The 23,718-nt window shown below is 32.9% G+C and overlaps 2 protein-coding genes across 2 annotated transcripts; both read left to right on the top strand.

Moving 5' to 3' along the window:
• Positions 1 to 5,973: 5,973 nt before the first annotated feature.
• Positions 5,974 to 6,819, top strand: HELRODRAFT_161614 (hypothetical protein; the record flags this gene model as incomplete). The annotated part of the gene is made up of 1 exon (XM_009021516.1): positions 5,974 to 6,819. One exon carries the CDS (start codon positions 5,974 to 5,976, stop codon positions 6,817 to 6,819), a length of 846 nt encoding a protein of 281 aa, XP_009019764.1.
• Positions 6,820 to 18,889: 12,070 nt separating this feature from the next.
• Positions 18,890 to 21,425, top strand: HELRODRAFT_188672 (hypothetical protein; the record flags this gene model as incomplete). The annotated part of the gene is made up of 6 exons (XM_009021517.1): positions 18,890 to 19,161; positions 19,515 to 19,662; positions 19,828 to 19,915; positions 20,033 to 20,159; positions 20,580 to 20,674; positions 21,276 to 21,425. Exons 1-6 carry the CDS (start codon positions 18,963 to 18,965, stop codon positions 21,423 to 21,425), a joined length of 807 nt encoding a protein of 268 aa, XP_009019765.1. The 5' UTR covers positions 18,890 to 18,962.
• Between the last annotated feature and the right edge of the window lie 2,293 nt (positions 21,426 to 23,718).

The raw sequence follows: 23,718 nt of genomic DNA on the forward strand, positions 1-23,718 counted from the left end.
CATTGCTCTGGCCTGCATATGCCAAACACTCCCTTGCTAAAATACCAAAATGACCAAATTAGCTTGACGTCCCGAAGACTAAAAAAGTACAACTATGTTTTAAAGGGTCTGCCGATTGTTATAGAAGCATTATTTTGTGTGTTTGTAGGTTCCTATCTATGTATTACTTAAATGTGTGCGGGTGTTTAAAATCTCGCAGTTGTGTATTAGGTATTGTATATATATATGTAGGTATAAATATTTGCATGTGGTTTTGTTTATGTGTTTGTGTCTTGTGTTGTGTGTGTGTGGGTGTGTGTGTGTGTGTGTGTGTGTGTGTGTGTGTGTGTGTGTTGGTTTGTTATGGTCACATGGGATGATTTAAAAAAATAGAGATGGTACGTGATTCGATTAAGTTGCGCGTGTCCGTGTGAAACTATTTGCTTGTGCGTGTGTGTTGAATTGATGTTGGCCTCTATATTTTCTGTATGTTTGTGTATATATATGTATATGTGTGTGTGTGTTTGTATGTTTGTATGATCATGTGATAGTGATGATGATGATGAGGTTATTAAATGATGATGGTAATATAATGATGATGATGATGAAAATAATGACGATGATAATGGTAATGATGACGATGATGGAAAGAAGAGAAAAACAAAAAAAATTAACTAAAAATTATTTATGACAAAAGAATCATTTTTTTTCTCCCGACTTAAAAACAAATTTCACTCAAGTCTCGACTTTAAATCATTACAGTCAACATCGTCCTCTTTGTCGTCGTCATCATACTCGTCATCATCATCATCATTATCACCACTACTACTATATCGTTACTACTATCATCATTGCATGTATCATTAACATTATCATTCTCGCGTTTCTTTCTTAATCGCATCATCATTTTCTTTTTCCCACTCCTCATCATCGTCATCATCATCGTCGTCGTCATCATCATCATCGTCGTCATCATCATCATCATCATCATCATGTAATCACATCCATCAGCATGGTGGTCCTCATCCAGTACTCAGCCAGCTCAACAAGCTCTATTAAATCAAGAGAAGGCTTTCCTGATGACGATGACGATGGCGATGATGATGATGATGATGGTAATGATGATGATGATGATGACGATGATGATGATGATGATGTACAAATAGCAACTACATTGTGCAAATAATGCATAACTCGATATTCGATATTACCTTTAACAACAGCGCTCATTTCCAATGAGAACTCTTCTCGTCATTGTCATCATCTTCATCATCATCTTTTTTATCATCTTTTTAATTTTTTTTCGTCATCATCTCATCATCCATTTCGTCATCATCTTCATCATTATCTTCACCATCATCATCATCGTCATCTTCGTCGTCATCATCTTCGTCATCATTATCATTTTTTTCGTATTCGTAATTTTATTAATGACATAACAAATTAACAACAACAGCAAACGAACGAGCAACTGTCTTTTTATTCGCGAATCTCTAGCATTCATCATAGCGTCATCAACGACAATTAACTGGCTTAATTCAAACAACAAGACAACAAAATATCTGAAACAACTAAACAACAACAACAAAAACAACAAAAACATTAAGGAAAACAGCACAAACTACACAAACTAAAATAAATTAACCACAATAACGCAACAACAACAACAAAACATTAAAACCAACAAAACAAACAACAACAAACCACCAACAACAACAACAGCAAAATGCCAAATAAAATTTTTAAGAGTTGTCCCAGGATTAACCAAATTAATGGCACAACTCACAAAAACAAAAAATACCTGGTATGCAAAATAAAAAGTAAAAGCATTTTATATATTACTTCAAAACAAAAATTAAGTTTATTATTTGTTTGTTTTATTATATAAATAAATAAAATAAAAACAAATAAATTAAAAATACATTAAAACTACAACAAGTATATGTGGTATGTGCGTGTATGTGTGTGTTTTTTTGTGTGTGTGTGTTTGTATTTTGTGTGGGTGTGTGTATGTGTGTGTGTGTGTACGTGTGTATGTGTATGTACGTGTGTGCGTGTGTTTGTTTGGTGAGTGTGCGTGCGTGTGTGTGTGTGCGTATTATTTGTGTTTGTTTGATGTGTGTTTGCGTGTTGGTGCGTGTTGGTGTGTGTATGTGTGTTGGTGTGTGTATGTGTGTATGTGTGTTGGTGTGCGTGTGTGTGCACGCTCACTCCGTAAAGTTGGATAAATGAAAACAAATGATTATCAAGCCTCTGGATAATCTGACAAACAATCAATTATTATTTTTATAGCGCGCATTTTTTATGCTTAATAGCCGCTGCAGTCATTGATATTTATGCCTTTCATTCTTTTTTCGCTTTGTCTATGCTTATTTATTTCTGCACTTCTCATATTTCCAATATTAAAAATGTTAAAAAATGAGTGAATAAATATTATTAGTAGTACCAGCAGTAGTAGTAGTAGTATCACTAGTAGCAGTGGTAGTAGTAGTACCAGTAATAGCAGTAGTAGTAGTAGTAGTACCAGTAGTACCAGTAGCAGTAGTAGTACAAGTAGTCGCAACAGCCGCAACAGTAGCAGTAGTAGTAGTAGTAGCGGTAGATAAATAATATAATTATAAATAACTATAAAAACTACAATACTGTCGATAATAAAAATATAATCATAATAATCGTAATAATAAATATTATAACTATATTAAAAAGTAACAATAATGATAATAATGAATAGTAATTATGATTATTATTATTATATTGACTGAAATATTAATATTAATGGAAATTTTCAGGGAAGCGTATGCTATGATGAAAAACCTTCTGAAGCTTTCATTCAGGCTGAAAAATCCAACAGATTCTTCTTCATCATCATCGTCGTCGTCACTCTGTGGTCATCATCATTATCATCATCATCAAGAATCTTTCATTATCATCATCATTATCATAACTCTATCATTATCATCATTACTCTCTCATCATCACTCTCTCATCATCATTGTCATAACTCTGGCGTTATAATAACTCTGTCATCATCATCTTTATGAAACATCTTTCAGTAGGAAGATTGCAATCATAAATACACATATACACCCATACATATATATATTATATATATACATTATGTATACACCTATTTGTATAAAAAAAAAACATACAAAAACGAATTTGTTTGTATGCGAAATGTGCAATACAAACATACAAAAAATACATACTTACGTTCAAAGTTTGAAAATGTAAATCTAAATTAAAATCTAAATCTAAATACAAACATACAAAAAATACATAAAACGCTATATATTTTAATTTAAAAAATTAAACAAAACTTTTGTGTGAAAAAATGATGTTATTATTATTTTTATATAAACATATTTTTTTATAAAATATCTCCAATGCAAAACTTATGTTTATATGTATATATGTTTGTTTGTATGAATGTCTGTTTGTATGTTTGTTTGTTTGTTTGTTATGTTTATATGCCTGTGTAAAAAACATAAAAAACCATTTTGTATGGAATTTTTTCCTCATAAAGTTGTATCTCAAGTTACATGTTTATCTAATTGTGTTCATTTATGTATGTTCGCAAGAATAATTTAGAAATTTTTGTATTTGTTTTTTGTTTGTTCGTTTGTATGCTTGTTTGTTAGCTGGTTTGTTTGTATGTTTGTATTTGAATGTTTGTATATATTTTTTGTTTTTCAAACAAATGTTACTCTGTCTTAATTGGGGCTTTCTTATTATTTTTTTCCTCTGCTTATAGGTTTTAAAGGGCGCAATCTATATGTTGTTGTTATTATTGTTATTATTATTATTAATTATCATTATTATTATTATTAAATATTATTATTTTTATTATTGCATTTTAATTTTGGAAAAATGTGCAAATGTTGGCAGACTGTTATACAAAGCAAAATTTTTTTGTTTTTTAAAATGTATGTATGTGTATGCATTTGTGATTGTATGTGTGTGTGTGTGTGTGTGTGTGTTTGTATGTTTTTACGTGTGTGTATATGTATGTGTGTTACTATGTGATTGAATGTGTGTGTGTGTGTATAATTGTATGTTTTTACGTATGTGTATGTGTATGTGCGTGAATGTGTGTGATTGCTTCTTAACATGTCAAATGTATTGATAGAGTCATCATTAATTCAGAAAGCATTTGAATCCTTTTGTAAACTTGGAAATCTTCAAATCCTCTATCTAAACATCCAACTCAATCAATTCCTACATTGAGAACACATTTATCACCATCACCACCATCATCATCATTGTCATCATCACCACCATCATCATCATTTTCACAGTCATCATCATCACCATCACTATTGCAATCTTTTCTCGTCGTCATCGTCATCATTTCAGTTGTCATCATTCCCCCATCATCATCGCTATCACTTCTATCATCAATGATATTATTCATGACGTCATCAAGGACATCATCGACGTCATCATCACAATAATTTTCAACGGCGAAATTATTTTGTCGTCATCTTTGTCTTTGCCCACATTAATCACCATTTCGATCACTGACAATAGCGTTAACAGTACTTTCATCATCGTCGTCATCACCATCTTCATCATCATCGTCGTCATCGGAAGAACGATCATTATCACCAGCATTATTTACAACACTGTAATCATTTTAGTCAGCCTTCATCGGTCTTGGCGTCATTTTGCCATCGTGCTTTCATCATCATCTTATTATCATTAAATCATCATCATCATCATTAGTTGTTCCTGAATAATGTCTGAAACGTTATATTCATTAGGCTATTTAAAGTAGACACCACCATGAGCTACATCATCGTTATCATCTTCACTAATACTATGTCGTTATCATCATCATCATCGATGTTTCATCATCATCATCTCCATCATCATCATTATCATCTTCTTTTTCTTCATCATCATCGCCAACATCAACATGTTATCGGAGTCATTTTCTCGTCAACCATCATATGCATAAAAAATTATATTTTTAAATATGCACCAAGATGAACGCCTGGATTATGTGTGCTGTAGGTTTATGTGTGTTTGTGTATTTGTGTGTGCGTGTGAGTGTGTGCGTGTGTGTGTGGGTAAGTGTGTGTATATATGTGTGTATGTATGTACAGTACACAGATATTATTAATACGAGCAGTTACTAAGAACTCCAGATCTTTCAAGTCGATTTTTTTGCATGGAATAAAACTTGTTGAATCTAACTTGCCAGTAGATGGTCATTGAATGTTTCTACCGTTTGTGTTAAAATTCCAAATTTTGATGATTCATTGACAAAATAAACAAGGTTATTAGAAGTTCAAAGTTCACGATGATGGTCGTGGTGATGATGATGACGACAAAGAAGATGATGATGGGGGGGGAAAGGGGGAAGATGATGAGAAGATGAATTATGATGATGACGATGATAACCTAATGCGAATGCATTTAAACATTAGCGCAATATTAATGAGGGTGTGATGGATGAACTGATGACGACGACGACGACGACGATGATGGTGGCGATGATGATGACGATGATTTTGGCTCCACTGTTTTTGTATTCAGGATGAGCAGGCAATTAAAATGATTCATGTAAAATAATTCATTAATTCTTGGATTTTTTGTTCGGAAAATTTTCTCAATGATTTATAACCGCTATTAAATCCAAAACACACACATACACTCACACACACATACACACATACATACATACATACATACATACACACATACATGCATGCATGCATACATACATGCATACATACATACATGCATGCATACATACATGCATACATACATACATGCATACATACATACATGCATACATACATACATACATACATACATACAACGTTTGTTGATTTATCGGTTTTCTCGTGGAAATTTACAAATTCAGCTTTTTCTCGGAATTTTTAAATCTTTAAATTTAAAACAAGTTATTATAATTTTATTTGGCGTCATATGTTAAAATTTGAAAGTTGTTCGTTGTTTTGAACAAGTTTTCGCTTCAGGACCATAATGGCTGAGAAAAATAAATGCCAAACTTGTAATAAAGTTACCGGAGCAAAGGACATACTACATTGCAGATTTTGTTGCTCAGCAGCTGTCCATTGGAGATGTATTGGCATGTCTGATTCAACTATGAAGGAGCTCCAGCAACCTAATAATTTTGTATGGATGTGCAACAGTTGCATTGGGCAAATTGAACTATTCAGATTAAACAGTCAACTGAATGAGATGTCTGTTGAAATAAGGAAGTTACAGGAGAGCAATGCCAAAATCAGTGATCAAGTTAACTATATACAGGACAAACTTGACAGTGGTGAGATTGATAATAACTTTGGTGACAAAATAACGACACTCCAGGAGAATCTGAAGAAATCTTATGCAGATACCCTGAAGGATGTGGTAGTCGCAAACGTTGTGAAGGTTAATAACAGGGTAACTAACATGAACGATGGTATCCAAGCATTAAAGGTGGAGGTCATAAAGACGAAGGAAACAATTCAGTCCATCAGTGAAATTGAGGAAAGATCATGCAATTTGATAATCTTTAGATTGAAAGAAAATGTTGATCTGAGTGTTAGTGATGGCAGAAGGGAGGATGATGAAAACATTTCACGTATCCTTGGAACAATATTAAAGGACAAAGTTGATAAATTTGATGTTGTTAAACAGTTTAGACTGGGCAAAAAAACCGAGAAAACCAGACCGCTGCTTGTCAGGCTGAAGTCTAAGTCTTTGAAAAATTTGATTATGGAAAACTTGTCAAATCTGAAGAATCTTGATGAAGATTTGAGGGGGATCAGCGTCGGGCATGACTTGACAAAGGAGCAGAGAAATGATTGTAAAAAAACTGATTGAGACTGCAAGAGAAAAGGATAAAGATAGAGCAGATAAACAGGATTTTGTATACCGAGTGACTGGGGAACTGGGGAACTTGAGAATAAGACGACTACCAAAGAAATCGACTTTTGCGATGTCAAAAGTGGAAAAAATTATAAATTAGATGCTGATGGCTTTGGTAGTGTTAATGGTGATGCTGACGAAACTTTATCTGTTGATAATGATCTTAAACTTACTGTTCATTTGGGTTTGTTAAACATTAGATCTATATTATCCAAGTTTAATGTAATTTTTGGTTTAATCTCTGAAGGATTGGATATATTTGTTGTTGCAGAGACCTGGCATGGATCTTCTGACAGCCTATCAGTGGGATTATCGTTGCCTCCGGGTTATCGTTTTATAGATGCGGTTAGGGCTGGTGATCCTTTCCATGGAGGTTTGATAATATTTCTTGGACCGTCTTGCAAGTATAGACGGATTGTTGTGCCTACAGTCACTACGTTTGAGGTTTTAGCAGTTAAACTTATTATTGATCGACAGGATTTTATATTATTGGCTGTGTATCGACCGGGTTCGGTTCAACCTCCGGTGCTGTTTTTTAAAGAGTTAACGGTTGTTCTTGATAGTATAACGGTTTTGAATTCTAGGATAGTACTGGCAGGAGATTTCAACATTCATGTTGAAAGAGGTAGTGACACTCACGCGGCGACTCTGGGGGATATATTTGAAAATTATTGTTTAGTCAATCACACAAAGGAACCAACTCATATTCTTGGTGGCACACTTGATCTAGTGGTCACTTCAGTAGATTTTCCAGTTATAGACTGTTCGGTCCATCCTAGTGGTGTTTATTCTGACCATAGCTTTATTCGAGTAGCTTTGTCAATTACTCGTAACCACTCTTTTAATATTTGCAAAAAAATCAGATCCTGGAATCGAATGGACAATGACGGCTTTACTAGAGTTTTTTTGGAATCCGCGATATCGAGACCTTGCATAAGTGATAACCTTGACGCTGAATTTCAATTGTTTCTCAATGAATCTCTACGAATTGCTGGTGTAATTGCACCTGTTCGAACTGTCTTGACTAAACGGGATCGTGTTGCCCCATGGTTTGATGATGAGTGTTATCGTTTGAAGCGATTATGCAGGAAAAAAGAACGAATTTTTAGAAGGAGTCATCAATCTATTCATCGAGAAGAATGGAAAAGAGCTTTAGATGAAAAATCCAGGATATTTGGTGATAAACGCAGTCAATACTGGACCGTCATTGTCAATGATAACAAAGGTAATCCTAAGAATCTATGGAGGGTAATAGATAAGATCCTTTGTAGAGGTAATAAGGACAGCATATGCTATGATGCTGAGCGGTTAACTGCAGATCAGTTCATGAATTTTTTTGTGGAAAAATTATCTAAAGTCAAGGACGGATTGGCGCCCTCAGAAAGGCTGGATGTCATCGCAACTGGGGTTCAGTTTAAAGAACTATCAACATTTACTGCTGTGACTGAGGATGATGTTATAAGCATGATACAAAGTGCACCAGCTAAGTCATGTCAACAGGATATTTTTCCGACTGATGTTGTAAAGAGATACGTTAACCTGTTCACTCCGTTTTTAACATCTTTGATCAACTTATGCTTAAAATCTGGTCGTTTTCCTCAGGCGTGTAAACACGCAATTGTGCTTCCTATTTTGAAGAGGAGTGGTATGGATGCTAGTGATATCAATAACTATAGACCGATTTCTAACCTCAATTTTATTTCGAAGATTATTGAACGTATGGTTGCTAGACAAATACTTGATCATCTAAGGTGTAACAATCTGCTACCCTACAATCAGTCGGGATTTAGACAGTACCACTCGACTGAAACAGCATTATTGCAGGTCCATTCTGAACTTTGTATGGCAATGGATCAACAAAAGATATCACTCCTTACGTTTTTGGATATGAGTTCCGCTTTTGACTGCGTTGATCACAGAATTCTTCTTGATAGGTTGCATTGTAACTTTGGTATTTCTGGTGTGGTTTTGGAGTGGATGGAGTCATATCTAGTTGGTAGAACTCAGCAGATTTCGTTTGGTGGAAAATTATCTGATATTACCACAGTTATTTTTGGTGTTCCTCAGGGGTCAGTTCTTGGACCATTGCTATTTCTCGTATATACGTCTAAGGTCTTTAAGGTTATTGAATCATTTGGCTTCTCGAGTCATGCCTTTGCAGATGATATTCAGATAATAGTCAGTGGTTCACCTAGCTCATTTCAGGCTGAGCTGGATGGCCTGGTGGACTGTCTGTTGGCGGTTAATTTATGGATGTCAAAAAATGGCTTAAGGTTGAATCAAAATAAAACTAAATTGTTGCCTGTTGGAACATGGCAACAGCTGTCCAGATTAGATGCTGATTCAATTTTTGTCAATGACGTGGTAATTCCATTCTGTGATAAGGCAAAGAATTTGGGTGTCATATTTGATTCAAACTTGTCGATGAAACAGCACTTCAAAATGCTCTCTAGAGATTGTATGCTACAGATTAGAAGGATTAACTAAATTCGCAATTCATTGGACGTTTCCACACTGCAGACTTTGGCTCATGCATTTGTCCATTCGCGAATTGATTATTGTAATAGTTTGTTTTATGGATTACCCCTGAGGTCTACTGCGATATTGCAGTCTCTACAGAATCGTATGGCAAAAGTAGTGGTTGGTGGTTTACGGTATGATCACGTGACGCCCATAATCAAAAGTTTGCATTGGTTGACAGTTGATAAAAGAATAATCTACAAGATATCAGTCTTGTTGCATAAATCAATGAATGGCCTGACACCAGCATACTTACAGGATAAATTTAAAAGGTACTCAGTAGATTCTTATGGGTCTGGTCTAAGATCGTTTTTTGCGAATCTGTTAAAAGTTCCGACTTCCAATCTATGTATTGGTTCACGTAGTATTGCGGTTTCTGGACCAACTGTCTGGAACAGCCTTCCCGTTCATCTCAGAGATCCAGGATTGTCCATTACTCGCTTTAAAAAAGAACTTAAAACATTTTTGTTTTCTTATGAGAGATGATGTATGTATGTGTGTGTGTGTGTGTGCGTGGGTGGGTTTGTGTGTGTGTGTGTGTGTATATATTTAATTTCTTTTGATTTAAAAACGGTTTTATTGTCTTGCCGATTGATGCTTGTTTTTTTTTATTAGATAGTCATCTTATATATCGGTTGTTTCTATTTATTGTTTTTCATTTCTGACTACGTATTATTATGTATTATCATCTACCGTCGGATTATTGATTTATCCATATTTCATGTTGTGTCTAACGTTGAGTTCGCTTTGAAGTTTATTTAATTGGCGTTACATAAACTCTTGTTATGATATATGTGTGTGTGTGTGTGTGTGTGTGTGTGTGTGTGTGTGTGTGTGTGTGTGTGTGTGTGTGTGTGTGTGTGTGTGTGTGTGTGTGTGTGTGTGTGTGTGTGTGTGTGTTAAGAGTTTTTTCCATAATAGCTGATTTATATATGTGTCTTTTTTCTTCACTGGATTTCAAAATGGTTTGATTGTCATGACAGTCGATTTTTTATTTTTGATATTTGTTTATCACCTTATATCAATTGTCTCTGTTTTTTGTGTTTCGTCTTGGGTATTTGATTTTGCTTATTATTATGTATTATCCTCTAACTATTGATTTTTGATATGTTTAATGTGTGAGAGCGCTTTTGAATTTTATCTAATTAGTGCTACATAAATTATTGATATTGATACATGCTTTTGAGAAATATTTTTTTGTTTGTAATTAGCGCTATACAAATTTTCGAATAATAATAATACATACATACATACAAATATACACACATAAAGAAAAAGCTTTTTTTTATATCGGCCATTTAAATTTTTTGTAAAAAAAAAAAAAAAAAAAACAAATTTTCATCATTTAGATTTTTGAACGATATTGCGCGCTGTTAAAATACATAGCCATCTTTATAATGAATGTTATCATTAAACATTTTTATGAATTGTTATATCATGGAAAGATTTATAATATATTTATTATTATTATTTATCATTATTATTGTTGTTGTTGCTGCTGCTGCCGTTGTTGTTGTTATTGCTGTTGTGTTGTTGTTGTTGTTGTGTTGTTTTTGTGTTGTTGTTGCTATTATTGTTATTGCTGCTGTTGTTGTTGTTTTTATTATTATTGTTATTATTAATTTACACTCATATCAGTTGAGAAAAATAAATAAATTAAATTTGGCTGTCATATTATTTTGTGGCCATTCAACTAAATACAACAAAGACACAAAGAACAAAGACACAAAATTTTGTTTACCTGGCTAAAGATAGATTCAACGAATTACGTCAGCATAGATATATCAGTAAAAAAAATTATTATTATTCAATTGTCGTTGTATCCCTATAAGATTTTGTTTAGAAACTTAACAAATATATTTCATTATTACTTACTAAATTATAATTAATATTATTATTCTTGTTGTTATTATTAATATTACTATACTGTTTATTATTATTATTAATAACTAATATTAATTAATTTATGAAATTTGAATTCTATTTTTGATAAGAATTTCTCGAATGATAATAATTTATCGTACTTTTTAACTGTGCTATTTGGTTAAAATGTAATACAAATGTCTGTTTGTAACGTAGAAAATTTTGATATAAATTATGATACAAATTATGATGCAAATTATGATACAAATTATGATACCTATTATGATGTAAATTATGAAACAAATTATGATGCAAATTATAATGTAAATTATGATACAAATTATAATGCAAATTATGATGTAAATTATGATGCGAATTTAGTAGACATCACGATAGCACACATCTCATTTAAGGAAGGTCCTTATGGAAAATATATATACTAAGCAAGTGAGTGTCAGTATGTACGTATTTATGTGTGTATATATGTGTATGTTTGATGTATGTGTGTGTGTGTCTGTGTGTTTATCTGTGTATATATATGTATGTGTATGTATGTGTGTATGTATGCATGTGTGTGTATGTATGCATGTGTGTATATGTGTGTATAGATGTATGTGTGTCTGTATGTGTGTATAGATGTATGTGTGTCTGTATGTGTGTCTTTGTATGTGTGTGTATGTATGTATGTATAGTAGCGTTCTTCCTATGAAGAAAGAATCATCATTATCATCAACAACATCATTATCAACATCATCATCATTATCATCATCAACATCAAGGTTATCATCATTATCATCACCATTATCATCATCGTCATTCTCGTCTTCAGTTATGTAATAAAATTCAAATTTCATCATAAGCTGTACTAACTTAACACTCGCTACCAAATTCACCGGCCGCCATCATTTCCTCATCTTCATACGTGTAACTCCTAACATGATTCTTTCAGCTTCATCATCATTTTCGCTATCACCAACATCACTTTGACATTATTCTAACACATCTTTTCCATTATTCACATCTTCATCATCACGGTCATCATCTTCATCAAGACGTCACCTTCATCATCTTCATCATCACGTCACCTTCATCATCACGTCATCTGCATCATCACGTCATCTGCATCATCACGTCATCTCCATCATCACGTCATCTCCATCGTGACGTCATCTTCATCATCGTATCATCATTATTAAAATCATTGCCAACCGTACATTGCCACATTCTTGTAATCATCGTTACAGTCATTATCTTCTCACTTATTTAGCCAATTAGCGGCTAGTGGATGACGTCATAGCTTAGCAGTTTCCGGTGCAGTCAGCTAATCACGTCATATTTTTGCATCCGAATCTCCATTTGTGCACGCACGCACGTACGCTCTGGTGTTGTACAGTTGTTGCGTGTACACACACGTGTGTGTGCATCGCTAGGATTTGCGCTTTTTGTGTTTTATATCTTCTAGTAAATGTAGACACGAGTATGTTGCCGTAGATCTGTAACGGTACTGTACATTTCAAGTATAAAACCAGTATACAAACTGTACAAACATACAAACCAACATACAGCAATCACGCATACAAGCATAATGCACAGAAGAGGAAAAAAGCACGGTGTTGACTCAACCCTCTCTATCATAAGAATGTATGGATGTGTTGGTATTAGTAGAGGCATTGGTACTTTCTCATAAAAGCTTTTGTGTGTGTGTGTGTGTGTGTGTGTGTGTGTGTATTTGTGTGTATTTGTGGTATTTGTGCGTCTGTGTGTGTGGGGAAAGTGTCTGTGTGTCTGTGTGTTTGTGTATATGTGTGAATTTTTGTCACATTGAAAATTGCGTCCTTCCAAAATTCCAAAAAAATGTAAAATGAACGCAAAAATTTAACCAGCAAATACAAAATTTTCAGGAAAAAAAAGAAATATGACAAAGAAAAAAATTTATTTTTTGAAACCACGCAATTAATTATTTTCTAAAAATTTTTTATTTTTCTTAACTTCTTAAATAATTTTTCATATTCTGCTATTAAATCACATTTCATGTCTATCTTGATTTTATAATTAAATTTATATGTGTACATAGGTAGCTGGTATTTGGAATAACAGACAAGAAATTGTTTGTTTCATGTTGTTGTTTACTTTGTATGTTTTGTAGGCGTTTGTTCGTATGTTTTTATTGGTGTGGTTGTATGATTTTTGTTGTTGTTTGCAGTTGCATCTTATTTTGTCGTATTTCGCTATATGTCTTTGTTCTCTAAGGTGATATGTCTTGCGCTATTGTGTTTCCTAATGTTGCGTTTCGTCATTTATCATTCGTTCGTTTGTTTGTTCATTCGCTCGTTTGTTTGTTTGTCTGTTTGTTTGTTTTTATTTTATCTGTGTAGTTTATTTGTGTTTGCTTGTTTGTTTTATCTTTTTTTTCAATGAAATTTGCACAAATCTTACATATTTAAAGTTCAGCTGTATGCGAAATATTTGCGTTTACATGTATTATTTACATAGCATGTTATTTACATAGCATTTACATACGTACACATGTCAATTACATAGAATTCACATGTACACACATGCATCTACACATCCATAAACAAATGCACCTTTACACACGCATGCACACTCACACGCACGCATCAAAACACTTACACACAGATGACACACACACCAAGTACGTGAAAACAGTCAAATATTGGTGCCCAGACCAGAGAATACTCAAATATGAAAAAAATATGAGCAACAAGTGAAAAGAGACAGCGAACGACTTAACAGACAGTGTAAACCAACCAGCCAAACAAGGAGCAAACAAACAAACAGACAGACAGAAACAGTCAGACAGACAGAGAGGGAGACAGTCGTACGCACGTAATGTTGATGAACGACCCGAACTTTCAACCTTGCCCTCTTTTTTCCACCTGTGACCGTTCCCCGCTGCAACAACAAACAAAATTAGAATCCAGCTCATACCGACTTACAAAATAGGCAGAAAAGTAAACAAATATGAACATTAAAACGATACAAATTCAAGTAAATAAACATACAAACATAGACATACAAATACAAACATAAACATAAACATAAAAATACAAACATAAACATAAAAATACAAACATAGGCATAAAAATACAAACATAGGCATAAAAATAGAAACATAGGCATAAAAATACCAACGTAAACAAAAACTGGTCCACTGGTATAATTGAGAATAACTGAATTATCACGAAGTTACATCCAAATCATCTGAATGCATTTTTAAACAATGTGATCTAAGAATACGTACATAACAATACAAATACCTCTTAATATACCACTTATCGAGACAATAAACAGCACATACACAAATATTTTTTTCTATTTTTCTAAACATTCACCGTTTCCAAAGCAACAAAACACAAACAAACAAAACAAATGTGCTTATGTTTGTAGTTTGTACACACGCTGAGTGTGTGTGTGTGTGTGTGTGTGTGTGTGGGTGTGTGTTTATGTCTCTGTGTGTGTGTCTGTGTGTGCGTCTGTGTGTGTGTGTCTGTGTGTGTGTGTGTTTCTGTGTGTGTGTATTTAATAAATGTGTGTGTGTGTGTGTATAATAAATAAATAATACAAATAAAGCATTGAAAGTTAACATCAACACAAAATAATTTTTCAAATTTGAAAAAACGGTTTGAAGGCAAAAGTCATTTATTTGGCGCTTAACCGCAATCGACATAACCGTTCGGATAATTCGGGCTGATGTGCTTCTTAATTTGACGTCATTTCCGTTTTGATCATTTTCAGTATCTTTCAAATTGATGAAAAGTAAATTTGTTTTGATGAGTAGCGTACCTAACGTAAACTTTTTTTTTGAAATTCGGTGAAAACTTAAATTTAATTTATTTAATAATTTGTTTAATCCCGTTTTGCCAAAATTTGAATTCTTAAATTTAAAAATACGCACACAAAAATAAAAATAACTCACGCTAAAAATCTAAATTTTAAAATAATAAAAAAATTTGAAAAAATAATAAATTTATATAAGTAATAATAAAATAAATAAACAAATATATCCATTAACCCTATGAAGAAAAAGAGAAAGAAAGAGAGAGAAAGATAAAAATTATTAAAAAAAAAAGAGTCGATGATTGAAAAGTTTTAATTACTAATTAAAGTCAATATCAATTCAAATTTGGAGAGAAGAGCTGAAGTGTAAATTTAATGAGAGAGAGGTGGACGTAGAAAGAGGAAAAGAGAGAGAGAGAGAGGAAAAGAGAAAGAAAGAAAGAAAGAGAAAGAGAGAGAAAACCAAATAAAAAAGTGAGAGGAAAGCAAAAACGGGAAAAATGGTAAATAGTAAAAAATTAAAAACACAAGTAGGATGCTGATAAAAATGATGATGATGATGACCGTATAAAAAATTTCTGGTATTGGTATTGGCGATACTTATAATGATGGGAGGATGGTGATGCTGGCGAGAGAGAGAGAGAGAGGGTGAGAGAAAAAGAGAGCTGGCAAGAGAGAAAGAGAGAGAGAGAGATGTAAAACCACATGTGACATAAACAAGATCTGTTATGATGATGATAAGCTTCCGTAAGTGTTGTCTTCCATATTTCTTTCTTTCGTTTTCTCTTTTTTCTTTTCTGTCACTGTTTCTCTTTTTCTCTCTTTCTCTCACTCTTGTTTTTTCTTTTTACTCCATTTTACTTTTTTTTACCACCATACTTTTAGTTTTTTATCTATTTGATTTTCTGTATTAAAATCACAGTAAGATTCTGAAAACATTATATTCATTCATCATTCGTTCGTTCAATCGTTTGCTCAATCAATCAATCAATCATTCAATTAATCAATCAATCAATCAATCAATCAGTCAGTCAGTCAGTCAATCATTCATTCATTCATTCATTCATTCACTCATTCATTCATATTCATACCACATATGGGCATGATTAGGAGAAAAAAACATTTAAGCTTCAGTGCATGTCTTAAACATGACCTGACAGTACGCTGATGATAAAAAGTTGAATTCAGTTATTAAAAAACCCAAAACTGTTTATTTTTATATTTTTATTGTTGTTGTTTTCTACTTTGTATATGCTTGCGTATACATGTAGTATCTAACACATGCAAACACATACATACAAAGTTTACAAAATTGTATTCAAATGTTTGTCTACATACCTGTATAGGCACATACATGTTGTATACACATACATACATACGTACACACACACATACGTACGTACGTTCATACACACGTACATATGTACATTCATACAATTCACGGAAGTGTACGAAAGTGTGTACGGCACCTAATATACAATTCTTACAAATGCATTCGCTAGATGCTCCATGCATTAATGATGATCTCATTGACGTTGTTGTCGTAGTGGTGGCGATGATGATCGTGATGGTGATGATGGCTATGATACTGGTGATGATGATGATAACGATGATGATGATTGTTGTGATGATGGTGATAATGACGATGAGTATAACGGTGACTAAGAAGATGATGATTGTAGTAAGCAATAATGAAAGTATTAGTGGTAGTAGTGGTAGTAGTAGTAGTAGTAGTAGTAGTAGTAGTAGTAGTAGTAGTAGTAGTAGTAGTAGTAGTAGTAGTAGTAGTAGTAGTAGTAGTAGTAGTAGTAGTAGTAGTAGTAAGAGTACTAGTAAGAATAAAAGTGGTAGTAGCAAAAGTTAATAGTATTATTATTATTATCATCATCATTATCGTCATCATTACTATTATTGTTGTTGTTGTTGTTGTTGTTGTTATTGTTTCTCAACATCAAGTAATATATGACGAAAAGTTGAAGTGCTCGTTGAAGATGCCTGCCTACTTAGACGAGGAGACCATCGCGATACGGTTGCAGCTCCAGCAGTATTATTATTATTATTGTTGTTGTTGAGGTTGAAGTTGTTCATGTTGTTGAGATTGAGGTTGTAGTTGCTATTGTTGTTGTTGTTGCTGTTGTTGTTGTTGCTATTGTTGTTGTTGTTGAGGTTGTTGTTGCTGCTGCTGTTATTGTTGTTGTTATAGCTTTATGATGCCTGTGTTGATGACGACGATGATAACGATGATGACCATGATGACCATCACGATGGTGATAATTATGATTATGGTATGACGATGACCGAGATAATGATGATGAATACAATGTTAGTATACGCAAAAATGATTATTTCAGCAATGTCTACGACAACGATGATGATGACGACGATGACGATGATGATGACGATGGTGATAGTGATGATGATGACAGGATTATTTATACCGAAGTCATTCTCCTCATCACGTTGAGTGTTTGTACTGCCATCATTTTCATCATCGTCATCATCTTCATCATCTTCTTCATTTTATTTCTCTTGATCATCATTATCATCATCAGTGTTTACAACATCGTCATCATCGTCATCGCCATCATCATCATAACCTTCTTCATTTACAGAAGTGGACCCAATTGTTTAGGGTTGAACAATTCGAAGTGCATATTCTATGATCAATGATGATGACGACGACGACGATGATGATGATGATGATGCGATGATGATGTTGATGATGATGATGATAACAACGACGATGATGGTGATTGTGATTCATTGTCATCATTATCATCATCATCTTCACTGCAGTCACACAATCAACCTGGTCATAAGCTATGTTTGATGAACACGAACAAGCACACAAGTCAGACTTTTCGTCTCCGTCATCATCATCATCATCGTCGTCATCATCTTCTCTATCATCTTTCCCATCATATTCCCCATCATCTTCCCCATCATCTTCATCCCTCTCATCATCATCATCTTCCAGATACTCTTCGTCACCGACAACAGACCTTTCATCATCGTCGTCATTATTATCATCCTCTCAAACTACATCATCTTCTTCATTCTCATAATCATAATAAAATGGTGACAACAACAAAAAATGATGATGACGACGACGACGACGACGATGGGGACCGTGACGATAAGGACGATTCATTATTTCCAGGCTTATAATGTGTCCAATCTTGCCATTGTTATTTTGACACCTGATGACAGCCGATAAGTCCGTCAGCGATTTTCAATTGAAAAATGACGTACCCGAAATTTTCATTAAATTAATCATGTGTCATATATCATGTATTACCATTTTGGATCATTTTCTTCACATTTTTGCTTTTATTTTTTCAGTTTTTAGGCTTTGTTCATCTTTTCATTCACTGTTCAAGCTGTTCTTTGTATCTGCACGTGTTAAATCATGTTTATCGTTTTAAGCTTTTTTTAAATAACATTTTTTAATAAGAATGATGCTATATATATTCTTGTTTAATTTATATATTGGCTTAAATGGTTATTCCGTTTCTGAAAAAAACAGCCCTTCAATGGCCATTTTCTTCTTTGTAAAGTTACAAACTTTAATGGAATATGATGTAATAGCTAGAATATGCTATCAACAAAATTTTTCTAATTTACTTTGCATTTTTCTTGTTTATTAAACAATACAATATTATAAACCATACTTCTTTATATTCCATTCATTCATGGCTGTTAAAAATCCATGGTTCTTCAAATCCTTACATACCTAGTGTATAAAATATAACTCCATTTATTTCAACTCCATGTTTAAAAATGAATCTATCAGAAGCGGAAACACTAAATAGCATCTAATTCACGTGTTTTGTCATTGATAGCGGACGATCGTATCTTTTCCTGTGCCGGTTCCTAATTATTTCAACAAATTCCTAACAATATCTCCGTCAAACATGTTTAGATTGGTTTTGAAGTCGTTTTGTAATGCTGTCGTCAGGTCGAATGCGTCGCTCGTAAAAAATGTTCAAAGTTGCAGATTTCTCAGTTGCAGCATTTCAAGAAGTTATCTGACAGGGAATGTCCTTTTCAAAAATGGCCCAAAACTGGCCTGCTTATCTTCATGTAACCGGCTTCGACAACTTCACAGTTCAGGTTAGTTTATAATTAAATTAAAGCATTTTTTTCTTTTAAAAAATAAATTTCATCATCTCATCCATTTGTGACAAAAGTAGTAATAGTAATGAGTGGCAGCCAGTTTAATAATTATTGAATATTCTTCTTAAACGAATCAATATAATTATAGTATAGTTTATTAATTGTTAAAGTTGTAAATTAGTGATTCAGCTTTTCTAAAGTCTAGCTCTGCTAGTGTTAGACTGGAAGATTAGACTCAGTATTCTTTTTTATATTTCATTATTTTTTTATTAGACTTACTAGTATATTTACTACTTTTTAATAATTAATTAAAAGTATTTATTAATTCTTTGCAATTGTTTTTTGTGAAGGTGATGCAGATTTAGCAGAGTACTTGAAAGATGAAATCAAACTAGAAAAAGAACATGACAAATCTATCAGTAAGAAGGTCAGAGGCTTTGAGGTCAGCAAGTCAGAAGGTCCCAATGTTGTACTTACCAAGAAACAAGACAATGAAACGTTTGTATACTTTCATTTTGTGTTATACAAATTATAATATTTTAAAATAGTCCTATTCAGTTATGTTAGGTACATTGATTTAATAATGCATTAATTATGTCAGTAATAATTACATCAACAAAATATTTATTGATTTTGTGAACTTTTTCATAATATTTTTTACAGAATAACAATCAAATTCAATGTGAACAACACTGTTGAAGATTCATTATTAAGCTCAACAGACCAGCAACAGCAAGAAGATGATGTTGCTGTATGTATAATTACTATTTTGTTTCATTACTCTCCATATTACTATCACATTAATTTCAAATGTTATTTTGCCATCTTTTTTAAATTATTTTCTAAAAAAATTACATTTCAATGTCAGATGGTCTCGAGGCCAGCATTCGTGATTGAGATAGACAAGGGTGGTGAAGAGAAACTGGCAATTCATTGTGTGTTTCCAACTCATGAAGACTTGTCTAATGAGACACCGTCTAATGAAGAGGCCTATGGTTGGTTTTTGTGCTGTTGCTATTGTTGGCCGCATTTGTTATTGCATTTATTTATTTGTAGCACGAACATAATTTTTTTTCTCAAGTATTGTAATTTGTGTCCTATAGTATTTTAGTTATTGATTTTTTATCTGTTGGTAAAAGCTGAGCTAGATTTTTTTAGATGATTGTTTGGTGAATTAATTTTTTTTTGGCTGTAGTAATTATGGTTTATAACGTCTTACCTTGGGGAACCGGGTCTCTGGAAGCAAAATGAAGATTGATTGATTGATTGAATTATGGTTGATAACATCAATAATAAATGGTGACATTGATGGTGTATTTTTGAGAGAATGATAAGCCAGAAAAATGATGATATTCATTTATGTTTCCTCATTAATGTTTGAGCGAATAACCAACAGACACCATTCACATTAACAGAAGACTTGCTCGAGATTCAGGATGTTGCTCTGCTGAAGAAAAACCAGGAATGGGACGATGATGTTTATTCCCTGTCCGGCAATGTCATGGATGGGGTCTGCAAATTTTTCTAATGCATTTTACTACTTATTATTTACTAATTTTACCACTGACGTTTCTTACTATTCACCAATTTTACTACAAATACTACATATTATTAACTAATTTGACTACTTATACTTCTTATAACTCTCTAATTTTTCTACTTATACTACCTACTCACTAATTTTACCACTAATAATACTTGCCGTTCACTAATTTTGCCTATTTTTCACTAATACTACTCTACTACCTGGTGCTATTCACATTAATACTTTCCACCATGCATCATTTTCTAGCTGATGTTTCTTACTTTTTGCTAATTATAAACTAATACTTTCTACCTGTTTTCTGATAATACTAACTCATTACCAATTTTTCTACCAACGCTAAATTTCACTAAATTTACTACTAATACTACAATACTTACATGATTTACTAAATGTGATTTTGCTCACTGAAACCACTACGTTCAATTACTTCACAGTACAGTTATACTGCTTACTTAATGATACTAATAACAATAGAAGCAATAATTGTAGTAATAATTGTAACAATAATTATAACGCTAATTATAAAAAATAGTAATAGATAAATCCATTGACATAAATTTGATAGAACCTGTATGACATGCTGTTGAAGATGTTGGAGGAGAGAGGTGTGGATGCAGACTTCCTGGACGATCTCGTTGATTGGAGTACTTCTTACGAGCACAAGAACTATGTCACTCTACTGGAGGGCATTCAGTCATTCGTTAAGTCCAAGTGATGAGGAAAGCTTTGAATTGTTGGAGGTTTTTTGGAGTTCTGTGACAATTTTTTGAGGATTTATTCTGTATGTGTCTATTATTATCATTAATATTTTGTTTTTGTCTGTCTGATTGGTTGGTTGGCTGAGTGGGTAGACAATGATGTTGTTGTTGATGATGATGATGATGATGAGTGGAACAATGATGAAACTAAGAAGAAAATTTGCTTGTGTTATTTTTTTTATAAAAGTTGTCGATTTTCATTTGAAATAACATATTGAATTTTATTTAGGCTGTTGTTTTTTATAGTTGATGTAATTCTGTTATTGTCACTTATTAAGCTAAAAAAAATTGTGCTGTTATGTGTTTAGCGTTTTTTCTAGATGAACAGAAAAATTAAAATATTTTCATTGTTGTAACTGTTTTTATTTAATATAATTAGTAAAACGTGTTGCATAATGGTAAAGAAGAGATATTACAACTGCCACACAGCTGGGTTTTGTCTTTCAAGTTGTCATTGTTAATAATCTTAATTCACAACAAACAGTTGCTACAACAAAATGTATAGACATGATTCTGAATAGTGAAAAAAATAACATTGCATAGATTCATGATGTCAAATAATACGATTTTGTATATTCTACAAATGTTTAAATAAAAATGAATTTAAAAAATATTCGTCGATAAGATAATACGGTTATAAAATAGCATGTGAGTTAATAAAGGCTGCTCTTATTCATTTAAGCAAAAATTGATGGCACGATTTTCATATCTTAAGAATCTTTCTACAATTTGTAATCTGGTTTTCAACGTTAAGTAAGGCCACGCCTATAACGTTGCGTCGGTTGTAATTTTGATCCGTCTTTACATCTCTGTACGTAATAGTAACTACAATCGTAGTTATTCTAGCAAGACTCGTGTGCTGACGTCACGTAGCAAGCGCATTACGTCATAAGATAGCGTGCAATCTCTCGGAAGGGACTGTTTGACGTTATGAACGTTGAGGTCGTACCTGAAATGTAATGCATTGGATACACTTCGTGTTCGTATTTTAGAATAACTGAATTATTCACTAGTATTACAGTATCGATTTGTTTATCCAGGAATGAAAGTTTAACCTGAAATCAAGTGTGTAGTTAGCCTTTAGCCGATTCAGCAATTTTGAACCGTAAATCAAAAATTTTCCCATAACGAAGAAACATTTGTACAGCAGAACTACCAATGCTCCGTCTAGTTTTGTGTGATCATTTTCATCTGTGGCCTCGCTTGATAGGCAGCTCATGATTATCACCATCAATCTGTCGACAAATTTTGTCTGTAAAAGTACAAAATAAAAATTTATCCTAAATTTATTGATGTTTTAGTGTGAAATCCTTACAAAATTTTCGTTGGCTTCGGCGTGTTGTACAAACCATCGCGGACAAACTGGATTTTTATCGTTTTCCGTCAGACAGAATGGCGCTTGTGTACACAATATGAACAACTCATGAAGTAAACCCACCGAATGGACAGTATGATCTACCAAAAAATTCTGCATTGAGGTGGGATTGGTATACATTTTTAGTCAGAGATTCAACTAAATTTCATACAAAGCTTACGTAATAACAAGTTTGTTTTAAAGGGAAAATATAAGAAGAGTTACTAAATTTTCGGCATTCTCATGTTCTTCATTAAGTGCATTCAAACATGCAAATACGATGCACTGAATCAACTTGATCAGATTTTCTCCATCATTCCTAATTACGTAACCAACTCTTATTTCATACGCTTCCGTCTCCGAGAGTGAGAGAGTAAAAATTTTCATGAGATCCAAAAGAATTCTTGTTTGAAAAATTTTTTCAATTTGTACTTGAAATTTCCCATTGAATTTAAAAAATGTGATTATGCTGTTAATATAATTCGTTACTTTTTGACGAGTTCATCTCCATTGTTCATTTCTATAATTAAAGTATCTTTAAATATTTCAACTAGTTTTAAGAGTTTCAAGAAAAGTGTTTCATCCTAATGAATATATTTTAATAAAGAAATGTTTATTGTAGGTAAAAACGCTTCAACTTTATCAAAAAAAATTTCAATATAGTTAGTACTAACTTGCCAAAATAATTTTCTCGATTTGGTGTCTAATTCAAGTTCGTATATGATACGCGTCAAAATTTCACTACATTTTGTCAAGTTAAGTTTCGTTTTAGCCCAGTCAGTCAGTTCACATTCTAGCTTCTTGAAGTTATTGTCCCATTTTGTTGGACTATTATAAAGTGTAAAATGTTATCGAAAAGAAAAAATTTAGCAAAAATAATCAAAGAACACAAACGT

Source organism: Helobdella robusta (genome assembly GCF_000326865.2).
Source record: "Helobdella robusta unplaced genomic scaffold HELROscaffold_3, whole genome shotgun sequence".
NCBI classification, from domain to species: Eukaryota; Metazoa; Annelida; class Clitellata; order Rhynchobdellida; family Glossiphoniidae; genus Helobdella; species Helobdella robusta.